The following is a 16,882-nucleotide window of genomic DNA, read 5'->3' as shown; positions in this document are numbered from 1 at the left end:
ATCATTTTAGTACATCCCTCATAGTGCATAAAGTAAAAGCTTCCAAGGATCAGTGCATTTCCCAAATCAGTGACCAGAAGACTGCAAAACGAGAATCCGCGTATCCTGCTGAACTGACATCTGGATAACTGTGGCAGCCTTAACTGTTTCTTAAGGTCAAACACCAGTTTTTCACAGAGCATCTTCCTACAAATGCTGTAATAGTCGGAGCATGTGGAGTCACCAAGTTGGTGGAGAGTTAAATAACTCGCTACTTATTTCACACGTTTATTCATTAGCAAATTGTTTAATGTTGCTCCAACTTCTGTGTCATATGAGCGGCCTAAGCACAGTTTTGTGTGTCCTCCACAGTAATGGTGGTTGAGTGAAGTTTGCTGCCTCGAGCAGCTGAATGACGTGCGCTGTTGCTTCAGGTAGCAGTCACATACACACACGGGCACAGGTAAAGCAGCTGTTGGTGTTTAGTTTTCGGAGTGTGCAGCATGCAGAAGCTGCTGCTCCTCGGGTTACATAAGAAGCAGACACGGTGGCTCTGTGCACGCTGCTGTTCCAGCTGCCCTCGCCTATCTCTTTAAATGAGACTGAGCCTCTCCGCTCTGCGTGTGTGCATGTGTGTGTGGAGGAGAAATTACGAGACAGAAAGGGCCACTGTAGGACTCGGCGATCGAAAACACAATAGACAAGCTCTTGTGCTTGGATGCGAACGACTTTGCAGAGGAGCCGAATGTGGTTTTCTGTCTATGGCGCATCTTTAGCTCGGCGATTGGACGCAGGATCAGCTCGTAATAATTATTTATTTCGCCCATTCTGCGCCGCACCGGTGGAAGAACCGTGATCGAGGCAGCGACAGCGACGAGCTGATCATGGATTAATGCCCGAGTGATTTTTCATCTACAAGGTAAACTGCGAAAAGGGCCGGCCGAGGGAAATGTGTCCGTGGTCACAGGGTGTAGGTGTGTGTGGCGGGGATGGATGGATGGCGTTACTTTATGGCAGCAGCATCCACGCCGCAGCTCCTCCGCGCACAGCGAGGAAGAGGAGACTGCAGGAAGAGGGTGATGTGGGTGAATGGCGGTGGATGTTTTAGTTCTTTGTGTGCACGGTGAGGCCTTCAGGAGCCGGAGCTGATCAACCGCATCGAGCTGCGTATTGTTAACAAACACAATGACGTCAACGTCTGTCAATGACGCACGCTCTTTCGTTCTTGTTTGTTTAACAATGAAACAGGCTTTAGGAATCCATTTGGACTGCAATGTTTCCTTTGTGTTGCTGCTGTCCCCCGGTTCCACCCATGATGCTCTGTCAGCTCTTCTTCATTCTCTGTGGGCCGGCTACGCGTTTCTGCGCTTCGTATTTTAAAGGCTCCTTAAGTAGGTCAAATTTAGAAAAAGCAGTATGTTAGGAAAGCCTGCTACCAAGAGCTCGCTTCGAATTTAAATGTGTGGGACATCTTTCAATAATGCAGTTCAGGATGGTTGTTAGGTCATTCTTGGTAAAGGGCCACATCCTTTCAAATCCACACCCATGCAAGTTTTTCACTTGTGTATGTTATCGAATAAAACCATCTCAGTGGTATCATGAGAGTTCACCAGAAAACAGGTAGTTTCAAGATGGCAAACAGTGATTTATTACATGTAGTGATATAAAGGCCGTTTCAGGCTGGCACTCATTTCCTTTAATCTGACAACAACTAAACCATTGCAGGCTTCACTGGGAGGGATTCTGCTGTTCAGGCATGGGTCACCCCTGATGTGTCACATGACTTCATTCACACATAGCAACACAAAACAATAGTTTTGTTAAGTTACACTCATCATTGATTTAAATGTTTTGGCTATATTGGGCTTTGAGTTGTTCTTTTTCTACAGTGAATGCTCCACACACACTTTAGACTGCGCTTAAAAATGGTAATTATTTGGTTTTCTTTGTCCATAAAAGAACACAGGGTCAAAAATATACAAAAATCAACATGTAATAAGAATTTAGTGATTAATTCTACAATGTCTGCCTCCTGGTGACGTTCTCTTACTTTTCTCTGTATGAACAAACGTGAAAAAGAGAATTGTAGGTTTACTCAGGTCGGCACTGTCTTAGTGTGAAGCTGTTATTAAAGAGTGTGTGTGAGGAGCCACTCGACCAAGGCCCAAACTGTCAGCCTCAGTGGAGAAGATGCTGGTTCAGGTCCAGCCCAGAAACCAATCTGCACATGCCAGGCATGAACTGGAAACATATGTCACTTTCCACTGTCCATCAAGGTTTACATCACCATGGAATGAGAGGCTACCATCTAAACCTGACACTTTATAAAGTTTATAGTTGATCGTGTGAACAAAGAAAAGTCATTTTTGAAGGGAAGCTTTATGGTGAGAATGTTTGGAGGAGTCGAGGTGAGTCGATCAACCTGAAGAAAGCTGTACTGGCTGCTAGGCATGGGGCTGATACATGTTCTGATCCACTGAAGCAGACAGACAGAATTCTTCAGCGTCAAAACTTCAGTTGAATAAGTGTATCAGCAAGGCAGAAACACCTGCTGTGGAGCATGGCATACGGAAGTTGTGGAATAACCTTTCCAAAATAAAAGCATGTGACTTTTGGTTGTGTAGCTCACAACGTTGAGCAAGCGACCCATATGCCACAAAGGTACAGCAGAGACCCGAGTTTGGATCTACTTTGGACCATTTGCATGTCTTTCCTCTGCTCTCTCTCCCAGCTTTCCCGTCCACTCTCAACTATTCTGTCGTAATAAAGGTTAAAAAAACTAAACCAACAGTACTTTAAAAAATTAAGTCTGTGCAGGGAATACAGTCATTTATATTGAACTAACCCAAACTCGGCTACTAAAAATTTATTTTAAGGGAAACTTACCAAAGGGACATTTGACCAAATCTAAGTTGTGCTTTAGAATAGAAATGAAGAATCCTTGAATTGTCCCACAGGGGGAAATTTGGTTGTAACAGCAGCAAAAAACAAACAAACAAAAAAAAAAACCCCACACACATAAACAGGACACAGAACAGAAACACACACAATTTTTACATATTTACATCATGGACAATAGTTACCAAAACAGAGTAATGTACAGTTATTAAAATTAAGAACAAATAAGTGGCAAACCCAGGTTGGAGTGTGCAGACAGAGCAGGATACTGAAAGATGTTTTAAATAGTTAAGAATATTTAGAATAATTAGAAAAGTGCAGATTGCGTCTGCACAGTTTTGACCCTGCATGTATCATTTTACCCTGTATTCATTTAAAAGCAAGCAGACAAAAACCCCAAATGCTGATGGCAGGTTTATCATCATGTCGCTCGAGGAAAAGTCAACCCCTTCTTCAATTCATTGGCTTCTTGTTAAACCTAGAATTGAATGTCAAATTATTCTCCTCACATAAACTCTCCTGAGTGGGTGGCCCCCACCAGAATATATATGTTATTACCATATTACCCAAACAGAGCTCTTAGAAGCTTGTACTTATAGTTTCTAGAGTTTTCAGCTGCCCGGCTCCTGTCCTGCTCCAACACACCGCTTCTCACGCTCACGACTTCTCTTTATATCCCCCAGGCTTTTACATGCAACTGTTGAATGTGACTGATTACTCTCTGCCATCATTTTTTGGTGTGTTTTGCGGTTTGATCTTTATGTCTGGCGTCTCTTTTCCAAGTGCATGCAGCAAATGGCTGCCTCTCCTTGAGCCCCATTCTGCCATAGGTTACCTAAAAAACATCCGACCCTTTGGTGGTCCGCTGTTTCTGTGCTGCACGTCTTTTGCCTGCATTGGTCTTCTGGCTGCCCATGTTGTCACAATTTTCAGATTGTAGTGCTTTTACCAGAATTTTTGATAATAACATCCTAACTTTATAACAAAAGTATTGCATTAGTTTATATGTATATGAACATGGGAGAAATACAAACATACATATTTACATGGCGATGAAAGGTGTTTAAGCCATTCACAGACCAGTACGATCACGTGTATTCTTTTATATTGTAGGTTTTTTGATCCAAAGCAGAATTAGCACATCTGTTTCCCTCTCTTCATATTAAAGGTGAACAGTTATCTACTCTGACCAGTTGGCAGCTCAGAGGAAAGAGAGAGAAAGAGAGATGAGGACACAACGTAGAGTAGAGAGAGAAGATGCTGAACTCGTATTTCACAGCTGTTCACCAAAGCTCTCAATATGTGGTCAAAAGAGATGTCAGTGCTAAGAAGGCCATCACAAGAAATACCAACCAAAACTGTTCGAGACATGGCAAAAAATTCCTGTTTCATCTGATAGATTCTTAACAAGGAATGCACACAAAGACCACAGAAGATAATTAAAGTGAATGATCTCACACTTCTTTCCTTGGATGAGAAAACTGTCTTTACAAAATCTAAGTCAGTAGCACTGATCCGTATCACTATCACAGTCTACCATCAAGACATGTGAACGAAAGGCTTACAACACGGTGCAAACCACAGGTTACACTCAGTACAGGAAAGCCAAAAAAGCATCTAACAGTTCCAGTGGACCTGGGTCACTGGTGTTTATGATGCGACTGCTGATAGAAATAGCACGGTGGATTCTGACGTGTACATGGCTACAGTCCTGTGAAAAAGTCTTTGCCCCCTTCCTGAATTTTTCTTTTTGCCTTTTTTTGTATGTTTGTCACACTGCCATGTTTCATGTCATCAAACAAATTTTAATATTAGACAGAGACAACATGATTAAATAAAAAATGCAACGTTGATCAGCCACATTGGAGAGTTTTCTAGCATGAACAGCCTGAGACGCTTTGACATCTCAATCAGATTTAAGATTTAAGTCCGGCCTTTGACGAGACCACTCAGTTACAGCTAGCTCTCTCCAGGTCCTGAGACAGCAAAGCAGCCCCAGACCATCGCACTACCACTGTTGGCATGATGTTCTTTTTATGAAATACTGTGTGAATTTTATACCACATGGAATAAGACTCAAACCTTCCAAAAAGTTCAGTTTCACAGAATTTTTTCCCTAAAGTCTTTTTTCTTTGGCAAATCTAAGATGACCCTTTGTGACCTTTTTTGGTCATTTTTGTCCTTTGGGAAAAAATATTATCCTCTGACCTTAAATAAGATAATTGAGGCCTGCAGTTCTTTAGATGTTGTTCTTTCAAGACTTCTTGTGTGATTTGTTGATGCAGCCTTGGAGTGATTTTGTTAGTCTGGCCACTTGTGGAAAGGTTCATCACCGTTCCAGGTTTTCTCCATGTGGTTTACTAAAGCTTTACAAATGGTTTTGTAACTCTTTCCATAGAAAAGTTACAAAACCAGGTTCTATTTAAGTGATTTCTTAATTCAGCAGGTCTGACAGAAGGTCAGGCCCGGGTGTGGCATGTGAAATTCAACTCAGCTTTCCAAAAAATGTGGTTAATCTCACATTATTCAGTTCATTCATGACTCTGTTGGCTCTACCCAACAGAGTAAATGGTAAATGGTTCTTATAGTGCTTTTCTACTCTATTTGAGCACTCTTTATACAACATGTGCGGTCCCCTCATTCACACAAGCACTTCTTTCTGCACCTAAGTGCTTTCTATCTAACATTGACACTCATTCATACTCCAGAGGATGCAGTTTGCTCAGAGAGCAAATTTGAGGTTCAGTATTTTACCCAAGGATACAAACTGAAGGAGAGAGACCACAAACAAGTAGCTGACAGTGGCTGCAGTAAAGGTTTAGCAGAGCATCTCAAGGGATTCAACCGTATAAATTTTAAAAAAAGTATAGAGTGTAAGAATAAGAAATGAAAACAAAAATATTTAGAATTTTTGATAGTTTCTCTAGTTGTCTTGATGCATGCTCAATCATGCAGGTAAGGAAAAAAGGTTGATTCTGTTCATCTGGACGTTTTCAGTGGGAGAAACATTTCATCCAGGTGACTTCTTCAGTCTCAGCTGACTGCAGGTTTCCTCAATCTTACAAACAGGACATTTGCACAATGCTTGAAACCAGCCCACTGAAGGAACAATGGGCTGTGAGGTCAGTTCCTTAATCATTAATATAATTCTCATGATCATTGATCAAAACTCACTGAAAATACTACATCCACATGAACAGAATCCACCTTTTCTCTAGTTGGTTTTGAGCCTCTGATAATCAGCAGTGTTTGTAAAAAATACGTCCTGGGAGAGGAATATATCATGTCAAACGTATCGGTCCAAGTACAGAACCTGGTGGGACTCAAGCAACTCGTTTACACGAACAAACTGGAATTTATCAGTGGAATGAATTTCCTTTAATAACAGCAGTTTGTTTTAGTCATTAATGGCATTGAATCCTGCATCAAGGTCTAACAGGACCTCAGTGCAGCAGAGACAAGCTCACAGTCAGAGGCCATAAGACGATTGTTTGTCACCTGTACTCGTGTAGATTTCTGTAGCTGATTGACAGCAGCTGAAATCCATCTTTGATTGGACGATATCTGGGACAAGTAAAGGCTTTTAAGGAATATTGTAATGACAACACCCTTAAAGACTGCTACATAGTCGACTAATAAAGAGAAACTGATCATATTTAACATTGAAGTAAAACTTCAACAACAAAGTTTAACAGTGTTGTATGGACAGCTCTGATAGACATGTTGAAACATGGTTTGAACTTATATATCATAAAGTAGTTTGTAAGTCAGGCATGCTCTCCATCTCAGACCCGTGTGTCAACTCCCCGTCATTCCCTGTTGGTTCCTTATAGTAGAATTAGATCACATTGACCTTTACGGATTGTTTTCACTACAGCACATGTGAAGAAAATCAAAGTATGAAAAATGCAAAAGATTCACAACTAAAATGACATGTACAAAAATATGACAACCATAAATGTGAATAGGCAGGTCTGGGCTCTCAAAGATTGGGTAAACTTAAAAAAAAACAACTTATATTTTACAGCAGCGGTCCCCAACCTTTTTTGCGCCAGGGACCGGTTTATGCCCGACAATATTTTCACGGACCGGCCTTTAGGTGTTGCAGATAAATACAACAAAAATAAAACTAGTAACGGTACCGAAAGAAGATTTATTCATAACATACGTGAAAAGACCCAGGAAAACCGGGTTAACGATAAAAACGATAACAGAATAACGCTGAAAACCGATAAAGACCCTGAAAACCATACATTTCACACCTGAGCCTCAACTCTCACGGCCCGGTACCAAACGACTCACGGACCGGTACCGGTCCGAGGCCCGGGGGTTGGGGACCGCTGTTTTACAACATCTTCAGCAGAGATATTCATGACATTAGGTAATTTTTATTATTTATCCCTTTTTAAATACAATAACCTTCAGATTAGCCCTGTGAGCAGGTTAGGGTCTCTGTCAGAAAGTGTTTGAACATGTATACACCTGCCTGCTCCCTTAGGTCGGCCAATCAGCAGCTCCTTAAGGTACCAGAAACTAAGTATAACTTTAGAGGTGACCGTGCATGCTAGGCAGGCCTCTTCTCTTCTTAAAACTGATTTATTTGCTGAAGCCTTTGGCACTATGTTTCATTTTATTTTTCTTTATGCTGTTTGCATATGTACAGCACTTTGTGAAGCCTGGTTTCATGTTAAAGTGCTGTATAAATAAAGCTGGTATGGACCTGTGCCTTCATTTAAAAGCACACAGTCGGTGTGTTTTTATTAAAAAATAAAAAACTAACATTAAAAATAATTGTCCCTTGTGCCTCGCTCAGGACAATATTGTCCATTTATTTATTTGTGATGTTGTGATTATTTCCACTGTGGTAATGCAGATGAATATAAAAAGGGTTTGTGGTCAGATTTGGTTATTTCAGGCTAGCTGACTCAGAAGGAATCATCAAACCCTGGTAGTGAAAAGTAAATGAGACCCTTCGTATGCTCGGATCTGTTTGGACCTGACAGTTTGTAAGAAGATGGAAATGTCCAGTGCTCTGCCATGAATATTAAACTGCTGCCATTTTGCTATTGAAATGATTATCCGCTATAGTGATATTCAAAGATAGGTATAAACAATATTTTGACTGACGGTGATGTTTACAGTGGGTGTCAAAATGATTTATAACAGATATTTTCTTTCAAACAAACACGTCTGTACCTCAAAAAAGTAACATAAAGGGAAAAAGTCCAACATTGTGATGGACTTTTTACATTTGGGAAAAAAATGTAAAAAGTTGTTGTATGGCAGTAATAAATATACTGAAGTTACCATAATTACTGGGATATAGCAGATATAACTAATGTTAATGCAGGGCCTTTGTTTGAAGAAGAATATTTAACAATATTATATTCACTTAGTTAATTTCAGCACTTTCTTTTTGCTGCTACAGGATATTATAACTGAAAATAAGCAAGATGAACTTCTTTCTACAAAAGCTTGGTCGAGTTGCAGAGGAAGTCAATTACATTAATAACAGTAACATGTATTTGAAGTCATTTTACTTTTTGTAAAGTCTCATTAAAAATATTATCAGTGCCTCGGGGGATAAAAATGTCTCATTTGTAAAACTGCTGTAAAGTTTTATATTTGTTACTTATTATTATCCATCCATCCTCCTCCCAGGCGGACATGCCCAGAGCGCCTCACCCAGGAGGCATCCTTGCCAGATGCCCAAATTGCTCAACTGGCTCCTTTCAGTGTGAAGGAGTAGCGACTCTACTCTGATCCCCTCTCGAATGAAGGAATTTCTCCTATGTCTAAGGGGAGGCTGGCCACCCTTTCTGCAATTTCTGCCACTTATATGTGGGACCTCGTTCTCTCAGTCACTACGCAGAGCTTGTGACTATAGGTGAGGGTAGAGCTTTGCTGATGAGTCGGACTAATTTCTAACAACGTGGACCAAGCTCCTCAAATTGTTGTATAGGGAACGAACAGCTTGTAGCAATGGGCCACAGACCCCATACTCACAAAGCACTGGGGTCAAATGCCTTCTCCAAGTCCAAAAAACACATGCAGACTGGTTGGGCAAAATCCCACGCACCCTCAAATCTCCTTGAGAGGAGAGAGAGCTGGTCCAGTGTCCCACAACACGGACGTATCTGAGGTTCGACTTACAGACAAATTGTACTTTCCAGTAGTCTGGCATAGTCCTTCCCAGAGAGGCTGTAGAGTGTGACCCCCCCATGTACTCGGGGGTTCGGGGGTCTGGTCCACCCGAGTCTGCCAGTCCAGAGGAATTGCCCCAGATCGCCACGCGATGCTGTAGAGACGTGTCAACACAACAAGCAGGGACTAAAATATCTAGATTTATTTTAATGTCTAACAACAAACAAACATACTACAAACACACTAAGACATCACACACTGTCATACAACCAAAGCCTTATTTGAATCTAAATTTTGCACTCCTTTCCTTCAGCTCTTTGAATTTCTTAGAGCCTGTCTGGTTAAAGTCACTGGGTGTCATACACAGTGCATACACACATGCACGTGCATTTACCCTCGCCTGTGTCACTGTGTTTCTCAGAAGAGTCCTAATAGTTTTCACAGCTCCTGCTGTGGTCATGTGGGTGTTAAGGACAGTCTCAGATTACTGACCTGTAGCATCCTGGTCTTAGCTGATAGGAGTGGCATGCTAGTAGTTGTACTCTGACCTTTGACATCAACAAGACCTTTTCTCCCTGCACTGGATATTTTCTCTTTTTCAAACCATCTCTGTGACGTCATGTATGTCTGTGTGGCAGAATCCTACCAGATCAGCAGTTTCTCAAACACCAGCCAACCACATTCACTTAAATCATCACCATTCTGGTCCCCAACTTGAACTTCACCAGGTCAGCTCGACCTTGTCTAAGTGCACTGAGTTGTTGCTAGGTGACTGACTGATTAGATATATGTGTTAGTAAGCAGATGAGCGTGTGTACCTCATGGAGTACATGCCTGGCACATAGATTTATTCTTTTAAGGAAAAACAGAGATAGCAGCAGGACCCTCTAAGAAATGCAGCAACAGGTGGTCTGTGTCGAGCTTTCAGCCTTTCCTCGTGTTTTTTACTCTTTAAAGCCTCAACCTGTTATTTGTGCTTTATTCTCAGTCATGTATTAATATTTTTATTTACAGTTTAGTTTGGCTTTCTGGTTTCCTTCTTGCCCAGTCTTTATGTGCTCTGTCTGGTTTGCTGATTGGATGCCTTTGTATTACCCCTGCTTTTAATACTACTCCACAATTTGGATTAAAGACATTTATTTTATTCTGTGTTTTTGCATGAATGCCATCCATCCCTTTTTTAACTGATGGGCCTGTATCAGTGGTCACAGGGTGGAGGGTCGGGTAGCTAACAGGAGAACCCACACAGATGGGAGAGAAACATGTGAACTCCACACAGAAAGGCCCCGACTAACTGATGGATAACAGGCTGTCAGGTCAATTTTATTTATATATCACAAAATCAAACAGTTGCTTAAAAGTGCTTTCTATATTTCCTGAATTATTTCACACAAACTCTTTGCAGTTGTTTCAAATATACAATATTTCATGTACTTTCATTTTGTTATTTTTTTATTGTAGTCTTTCTTTAATCAGCTAGTACTGTGGGAAACTGAAACAGACACTCCACAGCTGCACCCACAGTTCATAATGCTGAGTGAGAATTACACGTGAGGGATCAGATTACTGACATTTCCTGCAAATATCACCTTCATGGCAATATGTGTGTTTCCTCTACTCAGGAATGTTGGATTTCATTGAGAGATTTGTATATATTAGTGCTTTTTTGGAACCTTGTAAACTCTGTAACATAAATAGTTTAGTCTGTTACAGTTACTGTCGTGGAGCAACTGTAACCCACATCATTTCCTGTTCTGATTCTGATTTAGTGCTTTCAGAGAGAGAAGCCTGTAATATGGGACAAATGTCAAGATAATTTAATTCACTTCAGCTTCATTTATATAGCACCAAACTGCGACAACAGTCACCTTAAAAACATTTACTATTGTAAAGACTCCAATAATACAGAGAAGACTGATAATTAAAGAACCCTCTGTGAAACAATCCCTTCCTGTGATCAGTGATGATGTGATGCACACCCAGACAGTTTGATACTGACCATCACAGAGTGGCATGTCTCTTCCTGTTTCGATCCTTTATTTATTCATCAAACATCTCGTTTTCAACACAGACCTGGCTATTTCATGTGAATCAGTGAAACTCTGTTTAGCACTGCTGCTACGTGGCACAGCAGACTGTGTGTAGCATCATTTTGCTTTATCTGTGCAGTCTTTAAGGTTAACTTTGCATCTGTGATATCAGAGTGACTGTTTCAGCTGCTTTGCTCTGATGGGTTCTCCTGACGTTACTCTGAAGTGTTTGCTTTCTGAAACATTTCATTGTGCTCGCTGTAGCCACAGTTGCTGACAACACTGGCGTATTATGTAATGGATGAACTTTGTTTATGCTACTGCAGAGGCAGTGCCAGTCTGCTGAGGAGCTGACAAGACATGAAAGTGAGAAAATGCACAATGTGTTCTTACTGAAAAGTGCCTTTGTTGTGCATACATGCACATATAGCATCACAGCTAGCTGTGTTAGTAGAGGGAGATAGTGCTGTGCATCTGAAGCACCATAGTCACCATGTTGTATAACTGAGTGGTTTGAGCTTTCATGCTACTGATACAGGGAGGGCACATGGAACAGGCCACACTCATTTACACTGTGTTGTCTTTTACTTAGATATCATGTCAAGTTCTTTTAAACATTAGTGAGACGGCTGAGTGTTCAAATAACAGGGTTACTTATACGTTTCAAACGTAACATGAGGGTTAGTATCTCGCACAAGACTACAGCAGATGGGGATTGAACCAGCAACCTTCTGATTAGTAGATGACCAGTCTAAACTCCTGAGCTACAACTGACTTACCTCCTCAGTAGCAGATGTTACAGTAATACCTGCCCTGGTAGGTTCTCTGAGGGCAGACTGGTCCTGGGCAGCAAAGTGTGATTCACACTGAAACATGTTAACTCACCTGGATCCAGGTTATCCATGCCCCACCCTAGAGCCAGGTCTTGGGGACAGCTACATAGGTCAATCCTCCTGTGGACCCTCCTCCCACAGAAAGGCCATGAGGTTCTAGTGCAGTATGGACTGGGCAGTGATCAGAGGCCATGGTGGTCTTGTGGGAGTATCTCTGGGTCTTCTTAAGCAGTGAGGGAAGGATGGAGGAGCGCTGTGGATGCTGTACCAGTCTGTCGTGGTGAACAGAGAGCAAAGCTGCGGACTTAGCATCTGATCTATGCTCTGCTCCTCAAATGTTGTGAGCACTGACTGAAAAAATGAGATGACAGATATAAGCCTGGTTTCTGAGCTCTCCCAGATACAGAGACACACTGAAAGGAGCCAGTTGAAGTGGTAAAAGTGTCTAACTACAATGCCTCTAGATGGACACGTCCTGCAGAGGGGAAGCCCAGGGTAGACACTGAGATTATGATATGATGTCCTGCCAGAGGAGGCAGAGGAGGGGGCTGAGGAGATGTAGGGGGCCGCTCAGTTTAGACTGCTGTCCCTGCTGCCTGGACCAACAGAAGGACTTTGTTATACAGTTGCTGCTTAAATGCACAGCCTTTACTTTGAAGGTGAAGCATCTCTGTTTCCAGCAAACAGGACTTGTAAAGAATTCCACCTGACTTCATACAGAATGTGTGCCATTTTAAACACACAGCAAATTCAAAATATTGGACACGACAAGCTTCTGTTTATGAAAATCTACGACATCATTTGGGTAAAATGAGCTTTCAAATAAGATGTGAGAGTTTTCACAGTGGATGCAGTTTGGTTAACTTTTATGGTAACTACTATAATTTGTATGAAACTAATGTTTAGGAGTATAGCTGTAGTTACTGGCTTAGATCAAGAGCACGGTGCCAAAGGAAACACACCTGTCCCTCGCACGCCTCAGCACCCGTGCTCTTCCTGGAAGGCCCAGCTTGAAGCACAATAAATGAAACAATATATTTAGACAAACAGCACAGCATCAGCTCTGCTCACAACGAAAGCAGTCATATTTTTTGGGCCTTTTTATTTTTGATCGGGAGAGTGAAGACTGACAGGAAAGAAAGAGGGGAAGACATGCACGCCGCGGGCCGGCCGCTCTCAGCCGTGCAGCATGTGGTCATCTGCTTATTCCAGTGAGCTAAACTGGCGCCCATGACAGCAGAGATATTAAAGAAAAGAAATGCCACATAATAAATCTGCAATATCAGTTTAAATAGTTTAAAGTGATCTCAAATGTATTAGACCTGTAAATCTGAATATTGTTTAAATCTAAATTCATAATCATTTCCACAGAAATGTGTTAGATTAGTAATTTTTCATTCCTTTGTAAATTTGTCTCCAGTTTTTCAGTGTTTAATGGCGCTCTTTGCATTTGCTTTCTTTCACCAGATTCCCAATGTTGAACATGTCCACACCGAGTGAACTGAAGTCCCCCTGTGTGACTCGTAACGGTATGGTGAAGTTGCCCCCAAGCCAGCCCAACGGCCTGGGCAGTGCAAGCATCACCAAGGGGACGCCTGCCGCCAAGAACCGCCTGTGTCAGTCCTCCTCTGTACCCTCCATCCTTCCTCCTCCACCATCTTCTCTATCCTACCACCATCACCACCTGGATGGTCCAGGTATGCCCCACGCTGCAGCTCCTCTCCTGCCCTCTGAGCCTGGGAAACCTCTGGTGGGTCTGAAACCGGCTCTTTGCCAGCTCCCTCCTCTCACCCTGCCCAAACCTGTACTGCTGGAGCGCCAGCTGGTTCTGGATGAGAAGCTGCTCAACCGGCTGCTTTGGTACTTCACCACAGCGGAGAAATGTGTACTGGCGCAGGTGTGCAAGACGTGGCGCAAGGTGCTGTACCAGCCTAAGTTCTGGGAAGGAGTGACACCCATCTTGCATGCTAAGGAGCTGTACACCTTACTGCCCAATGGGGAGAAGGAGTTTGTCAGCCTCCAGGCCTTTGCTCTGCGTGGATTTCAGTCGTTCTGTTTAGTCGGTGTTTCAGACCTTGACATTTGTGAGTTCATTGACAACTACCCGCTGTCCAAGAAGGGTGTTCGGTCAGTCAGCCTCAAGAGGTCCACAATCACAGATGCTGGTTTGGAGGTAAGTGGCAGTGTGTTTGGAATAAAACGTTCAGTGTGCCTGCAGCATTAAAGTAGTCCAAGCCATACCTGCAAGAGTGGAGCCATTCCAGCTCTTCCTCGCAGTTTCATCAGCAATGAAAGCACCGCCATTGATGTACCAATTTATTATCACTATTTGTGGATCGAGCCATTAAAAATGTAGATTTTACTCCCTCGTGTCTTAAATTGCATTTGTGTTTGATCTTTATAAACTGCTTTTTTCCTTCTCCTCGTTTAGTTCATGCTAAACCCTTATTTGAAGACGAATACAGTTTTTGTTTCCAGATAAACAATCTTTGGCTCACTTTCCCTGACACAAACCTCGTGTGTTTTTATGCAGTGAACATTTCAGTAGCATGTGTGTTCTGCTGAGACAAACTGGTGACATGTAACCAGCGAAACAGAGGTTTTAAATAACTGGCAGCTGTTATACCCAAACTGTGTCTGTCTTTACATCAGTTTCAGCCCTGAAATTTAAGGCATCACTGCTGATGACACTACTGCAGTAACAATATTATAAAAGTCTGTGAATTAGACTCTTTTTGCTGAAAATATAAAGACTTATAACCAGTGACAACTGTTGCATGAAACATGGGATTGATGTGCCAGTAATGAGTGGAGCAATGATGGATTTTGCATAAAGAATGTTTCAGTTGTATTTGCGTATATGCGTTAGCTCAGACAGCTGACTTCTCACGTTGATCGTTGAAGCGTGATTGATCGATGGTCTTTGCCCTGCTGACAGAGGTCCAGTTTTAGGTTTCTTGAACACAGAAGGTAGACAGTTGATCACTTCATGGTCAGCTTAGGTTTGTGCTGGAGCCTGTATCAGCTAACACAGGGAGACGGGCAACCATACACACTCACATTCACACCTTTCACTGTCCTGTGGGAGGACCCCACAGTGATTGGATGATTACTAGATATTTAAAAACTGGCTTTTAGATCAGAATTTATGGTTCTCTTGATCACTCTTATTGATTGGCCTTACACATAGTGGCAGTGTGCCAGTAATAGCAATCACAGCTTTCTAACACATGGTATACTGAGAATGAAAGATTGTGGGCTTGAGTTTTTTTTCATCCATCTCATTAATCTGAGCACAGATGTAGATTGTATTATTGCAGGGTCTTTACCTTATAATAATAAGTGCCTTGAGGCATCTGTTGTTGCCATTTGGTGCTGTATAAATATATAAAATCTAAATGAATTGAACTGAAAGATTTGCACGACTGCTGGTGTCAATGAGCTCATCATGAAACCTGTGGGGCTACCAAAGGTTTATTGCATGTCAGACACTAGGTCTGATAGTGAGGACCTCAGCACTTTCTCTCCTTGCTGTGTAGCCTCATACAATGATTTCAGTCATTCATTTTTTTTTAGATAATATGTTTTAAAATGTTTGCTGTCCAGCACAGGCTCAGGAGACTTTACAGTGTCTGTGGGTATAATTACATTTCACATGTTATTTCTTGTGTTTCAGGTTATGTTGGAGCAAATGCAGGGCCTGATGCATCTCGAACTGTCAGGCTGCAACGATTTCACAGAGGCTGGCCTCTGGTCGAGCCTCAACGCTCGGCTCACTTCCCTCAGCGTCAGTGACTGCATCAATGTGGCGGATGATGCCATTGCTGCTATCTCACAGCTCCTGCCCAACTTATCAGAGTTGACCCTGCAGGCTTACCATGTCACTGACACAGCCATGGCCTACTTTACAGCCAAGCAGGTAGGAAGTTCAAATAATAATAATATAAAGTGCTGCCTAGTCTAGCTGTCCTCAAGCTTTTTCCTATATTGGACTTCTTAGAATCCAAAGAACTTTTTTTGGCTTCATCTTTTTTAATGGCAGTAATTCCTTACTAGTTACTGACATAATTAAAAAAGTAAAATTCGTCCACAGGGCTACACCACCCACACTCTGCGGCTTCACTCATGCTGGGAGATCACCAACCATGGTGTGGTAAACATGGTCCATAGCCTGCCAAACCTGACTTCTCTCAGTCTGTCTGGCTGCTCCAAGATCACAGATGACGGTGTTGAGCTGGTCGCTGAGAACCTGCGCAAGCTCCGCAGCCTGGACTTGTCTTGGTGCCCTCGGATCACGGACATGGCTCTAGAGTACATTGCCTGCGACCTGCACAAGCTGGAAGAACTGGTGCTGGACAGGTCAGTGTTCTTTGCTGTCCTGCGCACGTAGACGGTCATATTTATACAAAAGGAAGTTACAATATTTAATCCGCTTCAGTGGCAATAAAGATACAACTCATGCTCATGCAGGTATTTAAGCTGGGGATAAAATGTTTACTGGCCAAAGGTTACAGATGTGGAGAAGAATGCTGTGTTTCTCATCCATCTAGCAGTGCTAATCTGCTGCCAGAATGAACTTGGGGTATTTTGCTTAAGGTCACTTTAATATATGGAGGGCCTGCTGTCTGTGAGCACTGAATAGTGGACAACCTGCTCTACAGCCTGAGTTGCAGCTGGTGTTTTGTTGGTGCAAGAACTTGTAGACTTGGCCAATTTATCTTTAACACAGTGATGATTTAGTATGTATCAAGTGATTTTCTAACATTTAAGTGTCTATTTCAATCCTCACATTTGAAGGCAGCGCCTGTGCGCCACATGTTAGTGTCCATGGCAAGGCACTGAGCTCCTCTGCTATCAGTGTGAGGAGCAGTTGTCGAGTGCAGTAATGTAGTGGAACTGGAAGAAACGTTTTCATTTAAGGCTTTTACACACTAGACGCATAAAATCTTTGTGCAATAAAACTCATCTACTTATAATAAAGCCACTCACACTGACCGT

At 42.2% G+C, this 16,882-nt stretch overlaps 1 protein-coding gene across 2 annotated transcripts in view; it reads left to right on the top strand.

Moving 5' to 3' along the window:
* Positions 1-456: 456 nt before the first annotated feature.
* The window catches only part of fbxl16 (F-box and leucine-rich repeat protein 16), a 30,188-nt gene continuing 13,762 nt past the window's right edge, over positions 457-16,882 (top strand). The window contains exons 1-5 of one of the 2 annotated variants that reach the window (XM_025906668.1): positions 457-898; positions 10,224-10,337; positions 13,352-14,057; positions 15,561-15,803; positions 15,978-16,243. In XM_025906668.1, the coding sequence (XP_025762453.1) occupies positions 13,359-14,057; positions 15,561-15,803; positions 15,978-16,243 (1,208 nt within the window). In that variant the 5' untranslated portion in view covers positions 457-898; positions 10,224-10,337; positions 13,352-13,358. The remainder of the gene's footprint in view (positions 899-10,223; positions 10,338-13,351; positions 14,058-15,560; positions 15,804-15,977; positions 16,244-16,882) is intronic. The other variant, XM_003457929.5, reaches the window with a different exon arrangement.

The sequence above is a fragment of the Oreochromis niloticus genome, linkage group LG4, assembly GCF_001858045.2.
Source record: "Oreochromis niloticus isolate F11D_XX linkage group LG4, O_niloticus_UMD_NMBU, whole genome shotgun sequence".
NCBI classification, from domain to species: domain Eukaryota; kingdom Metazoa; phylum Chordata; class Actinopteri; order Cichliformes; family Cichlidae; genus Oreochromis; species Oreochromis niloticus.
This window is presented reverse-complemented; position numbering and strand designations above follow the sequence as displayed.